Here is a 17,031-nt window from a genome sequence, read left to right on the forward strand (position 1 = left end):
GCGCTTCCTAAGGAGACCAGCCGCTGGGTCAGCGCGCGCGGAGGGATCCGCTGGCTGTCGCTTCCCTTCCTAAAGGGGCCCAAAGGCAGCAGTCAGGCGCTGGTTGCAGATTTACTAGTATTTTTTAGGTTTAGAAACGTTTTCAGGGTTGGAACATGCCGAGGGTTTTTGTCCCAACCGTCGGTAGAAACCGTTTTTGTCACCCCAACGGCTGCAGAGAGCAGAGTCACTCTTAGGAAGCAACGCTGCCTCAAAACTCGAGGAATGGAGAGTTCACGGCAAAACCTTCGCGCGCGCGCACAGCTACTTCTCAGGAAAAACAAAAGCAACCACCACAAAACCACTTGAAAGTTTTCACAATTTTATTTGTGAAACTTCATTAGCGACAAAGACTCCTTGAGGACGACTGAACCGGCGAGACAGAAGTTTTGCGTCAGGCTGTTGACAGGCAGAGGAGGAAAAGGATCAAGCGGCTGTTTATTTGCCCAAAGTCCCGAGAAGCGTGCGTCGCGCCGAGGCGGCTCTCCTTTCCGGTGCCGCTTCCTTCGCCTGAGCCCGCTGCGAGTGGCTGCCGGCCGCCCCTTCGCGCTCGGCGCTGCCCATCTCCGCCTCAAAGCAGAGCCAGGAGCGTTGCCCGCCAAAGCCGTTTTTTCTCCATTTTCAGCCCCTTTCCCAGCTTTTAACCCGGCAGGCCTCAAGGAAAGCTTTCGTCGGGGCGGATCAGCACGCCTTCCGCGGGAAGGGGGGGGATCAGCGCGACAAGGCAGGGCGCCCGCAAACCGGAGGGCCCAGCAGCAACGAGAAAAGCATGCCGGAGGGCAAAGCTCAACCGCCGCCTGCCCCGCTCGGGGCGGCGTGCCGCGCCAGGGCTTCTGGGGACGGCCCCGTGTCCCGAGACGTTTCAGCCGTTCCCGTCATGGAGCGCTCGGCCGACCTGAGCGAGGCGCCTGCTCGTTAAGCTGCGGGGAGGAGAGCAGAGCGGGAAGTCAGAGCGGCCTTACGCTTCCGGCGCGCCGAGGCCCGACGCCTTTCACGTCAAAGGCTGCAGCCTCGGAGCGGCCGGCGGAGAGCCGGGCCGGCGGCGGCCCGGCCCCGCCGCGCGCTTCGGCCCTCTCTTCAGCCAGCTCGGCGCGACGCGGCCCGCGGCCGCCTCACCTCTGCAGCGCCTCGGTCCCTCAAGGCATCTTCCGGCTCCTAGGCCAAGGACGCTTTGATGGCTGCCACGATCTTCTGCAGCTTGGCATCGGTGTCGACAAACCCGTCTCCGTTCTGGCGGAGGGGAGCAAGTCAGAGGGCGCTTCCCGGCCTCCCCTCCTGCCCCCGGCTCGCAGGCCAGGGAACCAGGAACGTTCGGAAAAGGAGCAAGAGCAGTTTCTGCGTGTGCACCCCGGGGAGCCCCGGAAGCGCGCTCTCTCGGAGAGACTCCGGGCCCCTAAAGCCCGCTCCGCTCCTGGCGCCTCAGGGCGGCCGGATCTCGGGGCAGGACAAGCAGGGAAGCGGTTGTCCCCGCAGGAAGAGCTGCCAGGCCAGAAGTCAGCGCCGCGGCTAAAGCGAGCCGGAAGGTCGCCCGTCACCCGGGGCACCGCCGCGCTGCAGGCGACGCTGCCGACAGCGGAAACGCGGCGCCGCCAGCCCCTTCCCGAAGCCGAGGAGGGGGCCGGCGGCGAGGGGAGCGCTCACCTTCTTGGAGTGCACCAGCCGGCCCCCGACCGTCACCTCGAAGCAGCCCGTCGCCTCGCGCGTCCCTTGGCCGGTCTGAGCGGGGAGGGAGGGAGGGAGAAGTCACCTGGGGAACGCCGAGCTCTCCCTTTCCTCTCCGCCACCGATTTCGGCGGGGGGGGGGGGGGGAACCGCGCGAGTTTCGGGCAGCGCCCCCTCGAGCCACCCGGGCGGGGGGCAGACGCGGCGAGAGCGAGGGGCGCCGGCGAGGTTCGACCGCCGCTTCCCTCCGCCCGGACAAGCGGGACGAAGGGGGAGCCCCGGCCCCCCCCGGGGGGGGGGGGACACGGGACGGGACGAGGGGAGGGGGCTCCCGCTCCGTACGCACCATCTCCAGCTGGCCCGGGAAGCGCCGCTCCAGTTCCTGCCGGAGCTGCTGGTACTGGGAGGGGGAGAGACGACACCCCCCCGTCAGCCCCCCCCCCCCCCCCCCGCCGCCTCTCGGGCTCTGCCGGGCGCTGGGGGGGGAGCCGAGGCCAAGGGGGGGCACCGGGGCGATTGGGGGGGGACGCCGGGGGGGCACCGGAGCTATTGGGGGGGCAGGAATGCCGGGGGGGGCACCGGAGCGATTGGGGGGGGACACCAGGGGGGCACCATGGCGATTGGGGGGGCAGGAATGCCAGGGGGGGCACCGGGGCGATTGGGGGGGGACACCAGGGGGGGCACCGGGGCGATTGGGGGGGCAGGAATGCCAGGGGGGCACCGGAGCTATTGGGGGGGCAGGGACGCCAGAGGGGGCACCGGGGCGATTGGGGGGGGGGACACCAGGGGGGCACCGGGGCGATTGGGGGGGCAGGAATGCCAGGGGGGCACCGGGCTATTGGGGGGGCAGGGACGCCAGGGGGGGCACTGGGGCGATTGGGGGGGGACACCGGGGGGGCACCGGGGCGATTGGGGGGTAGGGACGCCGGAGGGGGGGGCACCGGGGCTACCTGGGGGGGGCACCGGGGCTTTTGGGGGGGGGAGACACCAGGGGGGCACCGGGGCTTTTGGGGGGACACTGGGACTGATAGGGGGGACGCTGGGGGGCCACTGAGGCTTTTGGGGGGACACTGGGGCAACTGGGGGGAGATACCAAGGGGACACTGGGGCTACTGGGGGGGGGACACTGGGAGAGGCACTGAGCCTTTGGGGGGGGGGGACACTAGGGCTATTGGGGGGGGGAACGGGGCTGATGGGGGAGGATGCCGGGAGAGGCACTGGGGCTTTTAGGGGGACATGGGCCATTGGGGGGGCACCGGGGGGGGGCACTGAGGCTATGGGGGGGACACTGGGGCTATTGGGGGGCACCGAGGCTTTTGGGGGGACAGTGGGGCTATGAGGGGGGGCCACCAGGACCGATGGGGGGCACTGGGGCTATTGGGGGGGCACCGGGGGGGCACCGAGGCTTTCGGGGGGACAGTGGGGCTATGAGGGGGGGCCACCAGGACCGATGGGGGGGCACTGGGGCTATTGGGGGGGCACCGGGGGGGCACCGAGGCTTTCGGGGGGATACTGGGGCTATGGGGGGGACACTGGGGCTATTGGGGGGCACCGAGGCTTTTGGGGGGACAGTGGGGCTATGAGGGGGGGCCACCAGGACCGATGGGGGGCACTGGGGCTATTGGGGGGGCACCGGGGGGGCACCGAGGCTTTCGGGGGGACAGTGGGGCTATGAGGGGGGGCCACCAGGACCGATGAGGGGGCACTGGGGCTATTGGGGGGGCACTGGGGCTATGAGGGGGGGCCACCAGGACCGATGGGGGGGCACTGGGGCTATTGGGGGGGCACCGGGGGGGCACTGAGGCTTTCGGGGGGACAGTGGGGCTATGAGGGGGGGCCACCAGGACCGATGAGGGGGCACTGGGGCTATTGGGGGGGCACCGGGGGGGCACCGAGGCTTTCGGGGGGATACTGGGGCTATGGGGGGGGCACTGGGGCTATTGGGGGGGCACCGAGGCTTTTGGGGGGACAGTGGGGCTATGAGGGGGGGCCACCAGGACCGATGGGGGGCACTGGGGCTATTGGGGGGGCACCGGGGGAGGCACCGAGGCTGATGAGGGTGGGGGGGCGCCGGGGATCGATGGGGGGGCGCCGAGGGGGGGGGACCGGGGCTATTGAGGGGGAGGCCGAGGCTTTTGGGGGGGGGGCACCGCAGGAAGAGCCGGCTCACCTTGGGCGCGTAACCTCAGGCCCCGCTGCGGAGAGACACAGAGCGGCTCGGTCAGCGCCCGGGCCCCCCCGGACCCCCCCGAGCCCCCCCCGGCCCCCCCCGCCTCACCAGTACAGCACGGCGACGCGCAGCGCCATGATGGCGGCGGCGGCGGCGGCGGCGGCGGCGGCGGCGGCGGCGGCGGCGGCGGCGGCGGCGCTGCCCCCCCTTCCCCCCCCAACCCGCACCGCGGCGGAGCGTCCGCAGCGCCGCCGCAGCCAATCGGAGCGCAGGGGCCGCGCCGCCGCCGCCAATCAGAACGCTGCCTCCGGCGGGGGGGGCGGGGCGAGCGCGGCCCTGCTCAAGGTCGGGGGCGGAGGAGCGGCGAGGCCGCCGGTTCGAGCCCCGCGGCCGGCGCGTCCCCCGGGCGCCGCCGGTTCGAGCCCCCGCGCCCGCTTTAGGACGCGTACAAACGCGGTAAAGAGCCTCTTCCCGCTGTTTGTAACAAAAACACCCCATACCCCCCAAAAACCAACCATCCCCGCCCTTTTAGGCTTGCTTCCGGCAGAGAGCTCAGCTTTGGAGGTTTTGGGCCAAAAAAGCGCTTTGCACGCTCTCGCCGTTGGCGTGAACGTGCACAGAGAGCCAGCCGCTCCGGCTCCTCGTCCCTGCTGAGCCGGCGTCGCTGCTCCCGCCGCCTCAGGCCTGCTTCCCCGCTGCGCGTGGTGCTTTCGCGCCCCCACGAGCCGCGTTTGGGGCCTTCTCCTGGGTTCAAAGCCGCTGCTTGGCCCCAAAACGCCCAGCCGGTGCTCAGCACCCTCCGGATCCGGCCCTTCCCGGCACGGCCGCCTCCGGGCCCTGGGCAAAGCCCCCCCAGCCCTTCCCAGGGGTTTTCCAGCTGTTTGCAGCTGGCGCTGGTCCATCCGGCGTGCCGCGCGCTCGGGGCCCTGGGCCACGCAGGGGCACGCAGCCGGTGGCAAGCGACTGCGCGGAGCGGGGTGCAAAGCCCAAACGCTCACCCCAAACCTGGGTGCAAATCCCCAATGCTCGACCCGAATCTGGGTGCAAACCCCGAATGCTCACCCCGAACCTGGGTGCAAATCCCCAATGCTCGACCCGAATCTGGGTGCAAACCCCGAATGCTCACCCCGAACCTGGGTGCAAATCCCCAATGCTCGACCCGAATCTGGGTGCAAACCCTGAATGCTCACCCCGAACCTGGGTGCAAATCCCCAATGCTCGACCCGAACCTGGGTGCAAACCCCGAATGCTCGCCCTGAACCTGGGTGCAAAGGCAGGAGCCTGCTGGTAAAACTGCAGCCCCCCCCCCCCCCCCAGGCACTTCCCGGCCCTTTGCTCCGGGCCTCCAGCGGGGCCGAGGGGGGGATTTTGCAGGGCTGATGGCGCCGGGCGTCGCATGCTGCCTACGGCGCTTCACCGGCGCGGATCGGCACGGCTGCGGCGAGCGCTGCGCCAGAGCACGTGGACGTCGGCAAACGCTGCAGCCCCAAGTGCATGCGCCCACCGGGCGCACACGTGGGAAGGGGCTAGCGTGCCGGAGCGGCCCGTGGGCTGCCTGCTGCACCGGGGCAGCCCGTGCATTGCACAGAGCACACCATGTGCTGCGTATTGCACCGGGGCAGCCCGTGCACCGCACCGGAGCGGCCCGTGAGCCGCCCGCCGCACCGGGGCAGCCCGTGCACCGCACCGGGGCAGCCCGTGAGCCGCCCGCCGCACCGGAGCAGCCCGTGCACCGCACCGGAGCGGCCCGTGAGCCGCCCGCCGCACCGGAGCAGCCCGTGCACCGCACCGGAGCGGCCCGTGAGCCGCCCGCCGCACCGGGGCAGCCCGTGCACCGCACCGGGGCAGCCCGTGAGCCGCCCGCCGCACCGGAGCAGCCCGTGCACCGCACCGGGGCGGCCCGTGAGCCGCCCGCCGCACCGGGGCAGCCCGTGCACCGCACCGGAGCAGCCCGTGTCCGGTACCGCCGGTCGCCCCCGCTCCCGCGCCCCCCCCGCGCCCGCTGCCGCCCGTGCCCGGTGCTCCTCGCCCGCCGCGCGCTCCCGGGCGGCCCCGCGCGCTCCCGCTGCCGGCGCGCGCGCGCTCCCGCTGCCGCTGCCGCTACCGGGCGGCGGCGGCGGCGGCGATGGGGCCGCGGCGCTGAGCGCGGGGGCCCGGCGGGGCGGGGGGGTCCCGCTGCCGGCGCCATGGGCGAATGGACCATCCTGGAGCGGCTGCTGGAGGCGGCGGTGCAGCAGCACTCCACCATGATCGGCAGGTGAGCGCGCCGCCGGGGCCCCCCGGACGCCTGGGTCCCCCCGGACGCCTGGGTCCCCCCGGACGCCTGGGTCCCTCCGGATGCCTGGGTCCTCCCGGATGCCGGGGCTCCCCCGGACGCCTGGGTCCCCCCAGACGCCTGGGTTCCCCCGGACGCCTGGGTCCTCCCGGATGCCGGGGCTCCCCCGGACGCCTGGGTCCCCCCGGACGCCTGGGTCCCTCCGGATGCCGGGGCTCCCCCGGACGCCTGGGTCCCCCCGGACGCCTGGGTCCCTCCGGATGCCGGGGCTCCCCCGGACGCCTGGGTCCCCCCGGACGCCTGGGTCCCTCTGGATGCCGGGGCTCCCCCGGACGCCTGGGTCCCCCCGGATGCCTGGGTCCCTCTGGATGCCGGGGCTCCCCCGGACGCCTGGGTCCCTCTGGACGCTGGGACTCCCCTGGACGCCTGGGTCCCCCAGACACCTGGCTCCCCCCGGACGCCGGGGCCCCCCCGGACGCCTGGGCTCCCCGTACACCTGGATCCAGGACCTGCTGCTCCCCTGGTGTGTGTGGGGGGAGGACAGGGAGGAGTTGCCTGCAGCCCCATGGCCCCCACCGACCCTACTGCCCCGGCCCCACAGTGCTCACGGCCCCACGGACCCCACGTGTCTGCTACCCCAGCCCCCCGGCGCCCCCAGCCCCCCGGCCAGGATCGGCCCCCGTCTCCTCCCATCCGGTCCCGTGTGGCCGGTTCCCGCATCCTGCCGGCCCTGTTGCGGGGGGGGGGGTCCTTTCCCACGTCCCCCCGGCCAGAGCGGGGCCAAGGGGTCCGGACGCAGCCGCCGCGGGGGGCCCAGGGCGTCCGCAGCGCCCCATGCTCCTTCCTCCCCCTTTTCCCGGCCACGCGGCGCCTCCTGCCCCGGAGAATCCGCTTAGGAGGATCTAATCAAGGGCTCAGGGGTTCCCGCGCCGCGGCACGGGGACGGTGCCGCCGGCAGCCGCGCGCGCCGGGAAGCCCCCCGCCGCCGCAGACGGGGTGGGGGCGAGGTGGGAGGCAGGCGCGCGGGCCGGGGCCGTGCATCTCCTCCCCGTGTCCGGCAGGATCCTGCTGACGGTGGTGGTGATCTTCCGCATCCTCATCGTGGCCATCGTGGGGGAGACGGTGTACGAGGACGAGCAGACCATGTTCATGTGCAACACGCTGCAGCCCGGCTGCAACCAGGCCTGCTACGACAAGGCCTTCCCCATCTCCCACATCCGCTACTGGGTCTTCCAGATCATCCTGGTGTGCACCCCCAGCCTCTGCTTCATCACCTACTCCGTGCACCAGTCGGCCAAGCAGCGGGACCGCCGCTACTCCTTCCTCTACCCGCTGCTGGAGAAGGACGGCCCCCGCGAGGCCAAGAAGGCCAAGACGCTCAACGGGATCCTGGTGCAAAACCCCGAGGGCGCCGCCAAGGAGGAGCCCGACTGCCTGGAGGTGAAGGAGATCCCCAGCACGCCGCTGCGCCCGGCGCGCAGCGCCAAGGCCAAGCGGCAGGAGGGCATCTCCCGCTTCTACGTCATCCAGGTGGTCTTCCGCAACGCCCTGGAGATCGGCTTCCTGGCGGGCCAGTACTTCCTCTACGGCTTCAACGTGCCGGCCATCTTCGAGTGCGACCGCTACCCCTGCGTCAAGGAGGTGGAGTGCTACGTCTCGCGGCCCACCGAGAAGACCGTCTTCCTGGTGTTCATGTTCGCCGTCAGCGGCATCTGCGTCCTCCTCAACCTGGCCGAGCTCAACCACCTGGGCTGGCGCAAGGTGAAGACGGCCATCCGGGGCGTGCAGGCGCGGCGCAAGTCGCTGGGCGAGGTGCGCAAGAAGGACCTGTCCTCGCTGGCGCCGGCGCCCGCCCTCGGCCGGACGCAGTCCAGCGAGTCCGCCTACGTCTGAGCCCCCGGCGGCGGCGGCGGCCAGGGGCCGGAGCCCACCGCGGCGGCGGCCAGGGCGGACGGGGGCCGGAGCCCACCGTGGCGCTTATCGGACTTTTTCCACGTTTATGGTGCAAGCGGGGAGATGGAGGGGGGGAACCTGGGGGGCAACGGCACGGGGCGCTGGTGGCGAGGAAGCGCTGGGGTTATTTATTTGGAAAAGGGGGGGGGAGGAAAAAGCTCCCCTCTCCGCACCCAAGACCTCGAGATGTGAATAAACGCTGGGATCGAACGGCGAGCTTGAGGGCGGGGGCGGCGCTGGCCGATGCCCCCCCGGCGCGGGGCAGAGCGGGGCCGGGGAGGCCGCCCCGCAGCGGCTCCCTCCCGCTGAGGATTTGCGGCCTCTAATCTGCTCTCGAGCGGGGAAAGGGGTCGAGCCGCGCACCATCTGCCGGGCAGCCTCCCCGGGGAGAGGCGCCGGGCTCATCCGCCGCAGCGCCGCCGCCTCCGAGAGCTCCGGCGCGCCAGCCCGGCTCCGTGCGTCCCCCCGCCCCGGGGCCGGCGAGGAGGGGAAACGGGGAATAAACGGCGGCGCGTGGCGCTGTCGCCGCTCGGGGCCGGAGACAAACCCGTGGGCGCCCGGCGGGCAGCGCGGAGCCGTGACGCCGGCTTCGGCGCAGCGGGGAGAGCGCGCTGGGAACAAAGGTTTTATTAGGCGAAAGGCACGCGGCCCGGCAAGCGGCCGAGCCGGCGGGGTCCGTGGCTACAACCTGCAACACAGAGAGCGAGCGGGGGGTCGGCGGGGGCCGCCGGGGCCGGCCCGTCCCAGCCTCACTCACGTCACTTCCCGGAAAGCTCTCTTCTCCACGTATTTCAGCCGGTATTTCCTCTTGAACCTGGCGAGGAGAGAGGGGGATCACGATCCGCCCGCGTTTCCTCCCCGCCTCCGGGCTGGATGCCGAGCCCGCAGTGGTGGGAGACCCCCCCCCCGCCCGCAGCCCGACGCCGTGCCGAGGCCGGGCCCCCCCTGCGCGCGCGCGGCCCCCGCTCACTTGGCTCTCTGCCGCGGCTCGATCAGGTTCCTCCGCTGCAGGCTTTTGAAGCGGTCGTGCAGGACGCTGCCCTCGGGCTGCGGCGGGAGCAGAGCCGGTCGGAGACGGGACGCCGGGGGGCGGCCGACCGGCGAGAACAGCGCTGGGAAGCGCCCCCCCCCAGGACGGGGGGGGCTCCCGCACTCCTTCCCGAGGAGGAGGAGGAGGAGGAGGAGGAGGAGGAGGGGGGACAGGACAAAGCAGCCGCCGCTCGGCGCCCTCAGCTCCCAGGCCCTCGCCCACGCAGCAAGGCCCCGGGAGCCCCGGGAGACCTTCACATTCCCAGCCCGCCGGGCTGCGAATCCTCGTAGCGCAAGGATGGGGCTCATCACGGGGCACCAGCGGCCAGGCCGCCCCCCCCCGGCGGCGGCTCCCCCAAGGCCGGGCAGCCGGCGGACGGACGGACGGACAGACCCACCTTCAGCGTGCGCAGGGACTCGGCCAGCTCGTCGCTCAGCTGCACCTCCAGGCTGGGGGCTTCGTACCTGCGGGGACGGCAGGGGACGGGGCGGGGGGAGATGGGGCAGCAGCCCCGCGGCCGCCCTCCCCTCAGACCCGCCGCCGCTCTCCCCACTCACTTGAGGCGCCCCAGGCGCCGCGGCTGCGCGTCCAGCGCCCGGCGCTTGGCCAGGCGCGCCTGGCGCCGCCGGACGAGCTCCGCTTCCCAGCGCTTCACCTGCAGCCGGATGGAGCGGAGCCGGAAGAGCTCCTGGCGCCGACACCGCGCCGCCTTCTCCCGGCGCCGCTGGGCCGCCTGCGGGGAGACCGCGGTGAGAGGCCGGCCCGACCACGCGCGGCGCGTCCCCGTCCGCCGGCCGTCACCCGCTCCCGGCGTCCCCGCGGCGGGGACGACCCCCGGCGGCAGGTGGCCGGGCCGGCGCGCGCAGATGGCTCCGGCTGCCGACGCTGGCCGGGGGCCCGACGCGCCGCGGCGCGTTAACCCCCTGCTTCTCGGCGGCGGTTCGAGATGAGGGACGGGTGGGGGGCAGAGAGGGAGCCCCGAACGCGGCTCGACACCCCCAAACGCTGCCCCCAGCGCACCAGGGCTCGGGCTTCCTTCTCCCTCCGGCGCTGCTGCTCCGTCTTCTTCTCCTTCTGGGGGGCGGCAGGGCCTGTTTTCAGGGGCTCCCCAGGCTCCTCCGGCGACGGCCCCCCGCCTTCCTCGTCCGACTCCTCCAGCAGCCCCTCGCACTCCTCCTGGAACAGCGTCTCCTGCGGACGGGGCACCGTCAGCACCCGGCTCCGGGCAGGAGGCCAGGACGCTGCCACCTCCCGCGTCTGCCTCCGCCGTCCCCCCTCTGCCACCAAGCTAGGAGCTGGGGGGGATTCGAGCTTGCCGTGGGCCGAGGCCTCGATTCCTCGGGCAGGAAGGAGCCGGGGCGCTGCCCCCTGTCCTGCCCTGCCGGCCGGCAGCTCCGCGGCCCCACCGAGGTGTTGGCAGGGAAGGGGGTTTCCCGGAGAAGCCAGAGCCAAGTGGGATTATCGCAGAGCCTCGGAGGCTGCTGCATCCCCTTAAAGCGATCAGCGGCTCCGGCGTGGAGCCTGATTAGAGGCCCGGACGTGCCCTGTCCCAGCGGGTAGGTGGGACCCCGAACGAGGGGCTGAGAGCGGGCGATCGCGCCTGGAGCAGAGGGACGCTGCCGGCTCCGAGGGGAGGGAGCTCCGGGGTCGTGGGACGCACCCTGCCACACACCGCGCTGGCCGCAGGGGAGCTAGCGGCAGCCCTTCCCCGCGCGCCTCGGGCTGGGGTCTCACCGCCGTGGGCGCCTCGGCGGCCGGAGGGAAGCTCAGCTGCCTCTCCACCTTCTCCTCGGCCTTCTGCTTCTTCAGCTCGACCTCGTGGGCCTGGAGCAGCAGCGCCTGCGGGGAGCCGGCGGCACAAGTCACCCCCGAGGCCGGCGGTGGGGCACGGCTACGGAGCGGGGCGGCCGCGGCGGCGGGCCGGGCCCCTGCGAGCGGCCGAGCCGCCCCCCAACCTGGTGGTCCTCGAAGGTGGGGTTGTAGGAGCCCCCGGCAGCGATGACTTCCACGGCGGGCGCCTCCGAGGGTTTCTTCTGCAGCCTGGCGGGGCGCTGCGGGGGGAAGGCAGACGGCGTGAGAGGTCGCAGCCCGGCCGAAAGCCCCCTCTTCGCTCTCCCCCGCCCCGGCCCAGGGCTCACCTTGACCCTCTGCTTCTTGGTCTGCTCCAGGAACCAGCTGTCCTGCCCCGCCAGCGCCCGGTCCAGTGGGTCTGCGGGGAGACGGCCGTCAGCCCCCACCGCGAAGGCTCACGAGGGGCAGAGCGGCGCTGCTCTCGCCTGGCGGCGGGACGGGGCCAGCGACGGACCGGCTGGGGCAGGAAGCGGGAGACGTCGACCCCGATCTGCCCCAAAACAGTCCCTTCCCGTCGGGAGCACCCCTCGGGCTCCGGAGCCGGGCTGTGTTTCACTCCGTGCGTTTCTTGGGGCTCCGTCCCTTTCCGGCTCCCCCCGCCATGGCGGGCGGCGGCCCCGGTTTCACACGTGCTTCGCCCCCTCCACGCGGCGCCGAGCGCAACCAGGGCACGGCTCAAGGTTAATCCCGGCTCCGCGGCGCCCTGCGCCCGGCCCAGCCCGGCTCAGCCGGCCGCTGGAACGTGACCATCCGCCCACGCTCCTGGCTCCGCGGCCGGGGAGGAGGCAGCGCAGAGGCGAGAAACGGGGAGAGAACCAGGCGTCCTGGCCGCGCCGCGCCTGCGAGTCTCTTCCATCCCCCAGGATTCAGGGAGAACTCCGGCGCGCGTGCTGCCAGCTTGAACCGGGAGCAAATCTGAGCTCGTTTGCAGCTGAATAGGGTGAAGCGTCCCCAAAACCGTTAGGGCCAGTGCTGACACCTGCCGGGAAATCCCGATACGGCCGCTCCACCCACAACACCGCCCTCCCCGCAGCCCCGTCCCCGCTTCTCCTTACTGTTCTCAGCCCAGATGTCGTAGAAGCTCCTGGCCGGATCGACGCGCCCCGGCTCCGGGGCCTTGCTCCCCCCCTTGGCCGGGGGCCCCCTGCGCAGCCGGGCCCGCAGGAGGCGCTCCTTGCGGGGCAGCACCCCCTTCTCCGCCAGCCTCTCCCACAGCTGCTGCTTCCGCTTTTGCTTCTTCCCGTTGGGAATCTGGTGCGCCAGGATGCTGTGCAAGAGCAGGGGGTCACCCCAGAGTCCCCCCCCCGGCACCGCTGCGGCCGGCACGAAGAGCCCGGAGCGGGAAGCGGACCCTGAACACGAGTCCTGGCTCCCTCCGGCCGGGAAACTCACTCTTTGGGCGCCGGCACCTTGGAGTCGGGCTGCAGGATGAGGTCGATGTGCAGCGGCTTCTCCTTCCCTTTGTTCAGCTTCCGATCTGCGGTGCCGAGGGGGAACCGTGACGCCGAGGGGGAACCGGCGGCCGGGCGGCGAGAGGGGGAGAGGCTCCCGCCTGCGCCGAGCCCCCCGCACCCGGGGGGACCCCGGCTGGCCCCCGGCGCTCACCTTTCTCCGCGTTGCCCGTGTCCACGAAGAAGAGGCTCTCGTCCGGCTTCTCCGCGATGAGCCCCCTGAGGCGAGGAAGAGGAGGAGCCCGAGTCACCTCCCGGGGGGGCAGCCGGGCCCCTCAGCCCCGCACCGCTCACCCTGCGAGGGCCGCGTCACCCCGCAGCTCCTCTTCCCCCCCAGCCCAAACAGCTCCTCCAAACACCCAGCACCCCCTCCCCAGCCCCCCCATCTACCCCCTAACCACCCACCAGCCCCTTGAGCCCCCTCAAACCCCAGGAACCCCCAAAAGGCCTATCCCAGCCCCCCCTGCCCCTAGGAAACCCCTCCCAAACCCCAGGATCCCCCCAAGGCCTCTCCCAAGCCCCTCGCAACCCCCAATGTCCCCTCAAGGCCCTTCGCTACCCCAGAGCCCCCCCCGGGTCCCCTCAGACTCCCCCCCCCAAGGTCCCTCACACCCCTGGAGCTCCACAAGGCCCCCCCCAGGGCCTCTCGCTCCCCCAGGACCCCCCCAGGTCTCCCCAGCCCCCTGGGATCCTCTCATCTCTTCCCAGGCTGCTCCTGACCCTTCCTTCAGGATCCCCAAAGCCTCTCACACCCCCAAGCCCCTCTCGGGGTGCCTCGCAGCCCCCCCAGACCCTCTTATCTCCTTCCAGGCTGCCTCTAGCCCCTCTCACGTCCCCCAAGCTCCTTCACACCCCAACCCCCCCCAGCCCCCCTCCAAGTTCCCCTCCAGGCCACTTCTGGGTCCCCAAACCCCAGGACTCCCTTAGAACCCCCCCAAGGCCCCTCTCCAGCCTGCTCCCAGCTCCCCCAAAGCCCTCAGGCCTCCCCCAGCCCCTCTCTCATGCCCCCAAGCCCCCCTCCCACAGCACCAGGATCCTTCAAAACCACCTGGAGCCCCCTGCAGGCCACCCCCAGCCCTTCTCATGCCCCTCAAAGCCCCTCTCATCCCTATGAGCCCCCTCAGGCCCCCCAGGACCATGGATCCCCCCCCAAGCCCTTTCCAAGCCACTCTCAGCCCCCCTGAGCCCCAGCGACCGCCTTGAGGGTCCCAGGACCCCCCTCAGACCTCCCCATGGCCCCCCTGAGCCCCTGCCCCCCCCCAACCCCCTCAGGGACCAAGACCCCCCCCAAACCCCAGGACCCCTCTCAAGCCTCTCTAAAGCTCCTTTAAAGCCCCAGACCCGCCCCCCAGGCCTGGCTCCCACCTCCTCCAAGCCCCAGGATCCCCCTAGGCCTCCCCACAGCCCCCCCAATACCCCAGGACCCCTCCCCAAGCCTCCCCACAGCCCCCTCGGGGCCCCCTCAGGGCCTAAGAAGCCCCCACAGGCCCTTCGCCTGTCAGTTCCCATCCCTCTCATACCCCAGGCCCCCCCAGGCCTCCCCACATCCCCTCCATACTCCAGACTCCCCCCCCAGGCCTCCCCACAGTCCCCTCAATACCCTAGACCCCCCCAGTCCTCCCCATGGCCCACTCATACCCCAGACCCCCCCCAAGCCTCCCCACATCCCCTCATGCCCCAGACCCCCCCCAGACCTTCCCACAGCCCCCCATGCTCCAGGCCCCCCCCGGCCTCCCCACAGCCCCCCCATACCCCAGACCCCCCCCAGGCCTCCCCACATCCCCTCATGCCCCAGGCCCCCCCCCAGACCTTCCCACATCCCCTCATGCCCCAGACCCCCTTCCAGACCTCCCCACATCCCCTCATGCCCCAGACCCCCCTCCAGACCTCCCCACATCTCCTCATGCCCCAGGCCCCCCCCAGACCTTCCCACAGCCCCCCATGCTCCAGGCCCCCCCCAGGCCTTCCCACAGCCCCCCATGCTCCAGGCCCCCCCCGGCCTCCCCACAGCCCCCTCATACCCCAGACACCCCCAGGCCTCCCCACGGCCCCCTCGGGACCCCAGACCCCCCCCCCGGGCCCGGCCCCACCCGGCCGCGCGCTGCTGCAGCGCCACGTCCTCGAGGAAGTCGCCGATCTCGCGGCCGAGCCGCGCCTCGGGGCCGGCCCAGCGCTTCCAGCCCTTCTTGCGGTGGCGGCGGCCGCGGGCCCGGGGCCGGGCGGCCGCGGGGGGCCGCGACGCGGGGCCGAGGCCCAGGAACGGCGCCGCCGCCATGGGCGCCGCCATCTTGGCCGCGCGGCCGAGGAGGGGGAAAGGAGGGGTGGGGCTCGCCGCGCGCCGGAAGTGCCCCCGGCCCGCTTCCGGCCGCCATCTTGGGGAGGGCGGGACGGAGAGGCGGCGGCGGCGGCCGTGCGGCGCCATCTTGAGGAGGGCGCGGCGGGAGGGAGGCAGGCGCGGATTGGCGGCGCGGCGGGCTAGCGTCACTGGGTGACGTCACGGGGACCGGGGCGGGCGGGGCCGACGCCCAGATGTGGGAACATCTGGCCGGGAAGGGGGGAGGGGAGGGGAACCCGGCCGTTCCCAGCTGTGGGTCCAGCTGTGGCCCTGGGGCGCTGCCTTCCCGATGGACCCCAATGACCCCCCCAGATGTGGCCCAGATGTTCTCCCACATCCAGATGTGGAAACAAATGTCCCAAATTGTCCCTCTCCTGCTGCACATCCAGATGTGCAACATGGCTCTGTCATGCTCCCCAGAGGTGAGGAGATAACCCCCCATGAATCCAGATGTGTGCCCCGATACCCCCTCCAGATGTGGCTCCAGCTGTGCAGCGCCCTTGTCACCTACGACCCTTATCCTCACTCCCGATTTGGTACCGGATATGCTTGTATCCAGATGTGCATCCAGCTGTGCCCCCCTTCCCCAGCAGCCCCGACGTCGCCTCCTCTTCTAGGTGCCCCGGTGACCCCGAACTCCTCGCCCAGATGTGATCCGGATGTGCCAGGACCCCCCCATCCAGGTGTGAACCCAGATGTGCCCGAGCCCCGTCCAGATGTGCCACCCCCGGCTGGGCCCAGCTGTGCCCGCCCCGGCTCCAGCTGTGAGCTCCGCTGTGCAGCCGCGCTCGCACACCCCCACCCGCCTGGCACGTGCACACACGTGTGCACACGCTCCCCAACACGCCCCCCACACGCATGCACACGCCTGTGCCTGTGCACGGCCCCACACACACACGCACACGCCTGAACATGCCTCCCCCTTCCCCCCCACATGCTTGCAGACCCCCCCACCCACATGTGTGCACCCCCCCATGCACACGCCCCCACACGCAGGCACACGTGTGCCACCCCCACGCACTGTCCCCCTGACCCCCCCCAACCTGCCCCCATCCCCCTGCACCCCCCCAACCCACACCGTGCATTGCACCCCCAAAACCCGCCCCATGCATTGCACCCAACTCACCCCATCCCCCTGCACCCCCTCAAACCCGCCCCGTCCCCCCGCACCCCTCAAACCTGCCCCATCCTCCTGCACCCCCAAACCCACCCCCCAGCTCTGCCTGGTGCATTGCACTCCTGAAATCAGCCCCGTCCCCCTGTACCTCTCAAACCCGCCCTGTGCATTACACCCCCCCAAACCCACCCCATCCCCCTGCACCCCCCCAAACCCGCCCCATCCCCTGCACCCCAAACCCACTCCATCCCCCTGCACCCCCCAAACCCGCCCCATCCCCTGCACCCCAAACCCACTCCATCCCCCTGCACCCCCCAAACCCGCCCCATCCCCTGCACCCCAAACCCACTCCATCCCCCTGCACCCCCCAAACCCGCCCCATCCCCTGCACCCCAAACCCACTCCATCCCCCTGCACCCCCCAAACCCGCCCCATCCCCTGCACCCCAAACCCACTCCATCCCCCTGCACCCTCCAAACCCGCCTCATCCCCCTGCAGCCCCCCACCCCATGCATTGCACCCCCCAAACCCACCTCATACCCTGCACCCCCAAACCCACCCCGTCCCCCTGCACCCCCCAAACCCGCCTCATCCCCCTGCACCCCCCAAACCCACCCCATGCATTGCACCCCCAAACCCACCCCGTCCTCCTGCACCCCCCAAACCCGCCCCATGCATTGCATCCCCCAAACCTGCCCCATCCCCCTGCACCCCCAAACCCACCCCGTCCCCCGCACCCCCCAAACCCGCCCCATGCATTGCACCCCCCCAAACCCGCCCCATCCCCCTGCACCCCCCAAACCCACCCCGTCCCCTTGCACCCCCCCAAACCCGCCCCATGCATTGCATCCCCCAAACCTGCCCCATCCCCCTTGCACCCCCCCAAACCCACCCCGTCCCCTTGCACCCCCCCAAACCCGCCCCATGCATTGCATCCCCCAAACCTGCCCCATCCCCCTTGCACCCCCCCAAACCCACCCCATCCCCCTGCACCCCCCAACCCCACCCCATGCATTGCACCCCCAAACCCACCCCGTCCCCCTTGCACCCCCCCAAACCCACCCCGTCCCCTTGCACCCCCCCAAACCCGCCCCATGCATTGCATCCCCCAAACCTGCCCCATCCCCCTGCACCCCCAAACCCACCCC

At 72.0% G+C, this 17,031-nt stretch overlaps 3 protein-coding genes across 6 annotated transcripts; 1 reads left to right on the forward strand and 2 right to left on the reverse strand.

Annotated features, from left to right (window-relative positions):
• Window positions 1-344: 344 nt before the first annotated feature.
• SELENOW (selenoprotein W) lies at window positions 345-4,142 on the reverse strand. Its single transcript, XM_068909822.1, has 6 exons — window positions 3,980-4,142; window positions 3,872-3,896; window positions 2,048-2,101; window positions 1,681-1,755; window positions 1,156-1,269; window positions 345-959 (listed from the first exon to the last, which is right to left on the reverse strand). The coding sequence occupies exons 1-5, from the start codon at window positions 4,006-4,008 to the stop codon at window positions 1,195-1,197; spliced, it is 258 nt and encodes an 85-aa protein (XP_068765923.1). The 5' UTR covers window positions 4,009-4,142; the 3' UTR covers window positions 345-959; window positions 1,156-1,194.
• Window positions 4,143-5,946: 1,804 nt separating this feature from the next.
• Window positions 5,947-8,307, forward strand: LOC138061214 (gap junction delta-2 protein-like). Of its 4 annotated transcripts, none has more exons than XM_068910078.1 (3): window positions 5,947-6,128; window positions 7,208-7,586; window positions 7,677-8,307. In XM_068910078.1, exons 1-3 carry the CDS (start codon window positions 6,058-6,060, stop codon window positions 8,037-8,039), a joined length of 813 nt encoding a protein of 270 aa, XP_068766179.1. In that variant the 5' UTR covers window positions 5,947-6,057; the 3' UTR covers window positions 8,040-8,307. The 4 variants fall into 4 exon arrangements, with proteins under 4 accessions (XP_068766179.1, XP_068766177.1, XP_068766176.1 ...); XM_068910075.1 differs by lacking the exon at window positions 5,947-6,128 and adding an exon at window positions 6,417-6,669 and having other exon boundaries at window positions 7,677-8,093; XM_068910076.1 differs by having other exon boundaries at window positions 5,968-6,128; window positions 7,208-8,306.
• A 403-nt stretch (window positions 8,308-8,710) lies between these two features.
• NOP53 (NOP53 ribosome biogenesis factor) lies at window positions 8,711-14,744 on the reverse strand. The gene is made up of 13 exons (XM_068910073.1): window positions 14,522-14,744; window positions 12,586-12,650; window positions 12,373-12,457; window positions 12,036-12,247; window positions 11,268-11,338; window positions 11,085-11,180; window positions 10,864-10,968; window positions 10,150-10,320; window positions 9,687-9,862; window positions 9,527-9,593; window positions 9,070-9,146; window positions 8,857-8,913; window positions 8,711-8,787 (listed from the first exon to the last, which is right to left on the reverse strand). Exons 1-13 carry the CDS (start codon window positions 14,716-14,718, stop codon window positions 8,781-8,783), a joined length of 1,386 nt encoding a protein of 461 aa, XP_068766174.1. The 5' UTR covers window positions 14,719-14,744; the 3' UTR covers window positions 8,711-8,780.
• Between the last annotated feature and the right edge of the window lie 2,287 nt (window positions 14,745-17,031).

Source organism: Struthio camelus, chromosome 16 (assembly GCF_040807025.1).
Source record: "Struthio camelus isolate bStrCam1 chromosome 16, bStrCam1.hap1, whole genome shotgun sequence".
In the NCBI taxonomy this organism is placed as follows: Eukaryota; Metazoa; Chordata; class Aves; order Struthioniformes; family Struthionidae; genus Struthio; species Struthio camelus.

Bases quoted from the DNA above. Each gene is read 5' to 3' on its own strand.
- LOC138061214 (XM_068910074.1), top strand. From the start codon at position 6,461: ATGCCGGGGCTCCCCCGGACGCCTGGGTCCCCCCGGATGCCTGGGTCC. The intron at 6,670-7,207 runs GTGTGTGTGGGG...CGTGTCCGGCAG, and splicing joins CAGGACCTGCTGCTCCCCTG to GATCCTGCTGACGGTGGTGG.
- NOP53 (XM_068910073.1), bottom strand. From the start codon at position 14,718: ATGGCGGCGCCCATGGCGGCGGCGCCGTTCCTGGGCCTCGGCCCCGCG. The intron at 12,248-12,372 runs GTGAGTTTCCCG...GCTCTTGCACAG, and splicing joins AAGGTGCCGGCGCCCAAAGA to CATCCTGGCGCACCAGATTC. The intron at 11,339-12,035 runs GTAAGGAGAAGC...GTCTCCCCGCAG, and splicing joins CGACATCTGGGCTGAGAACA to ACCCACTGGACCGGGCGCTG.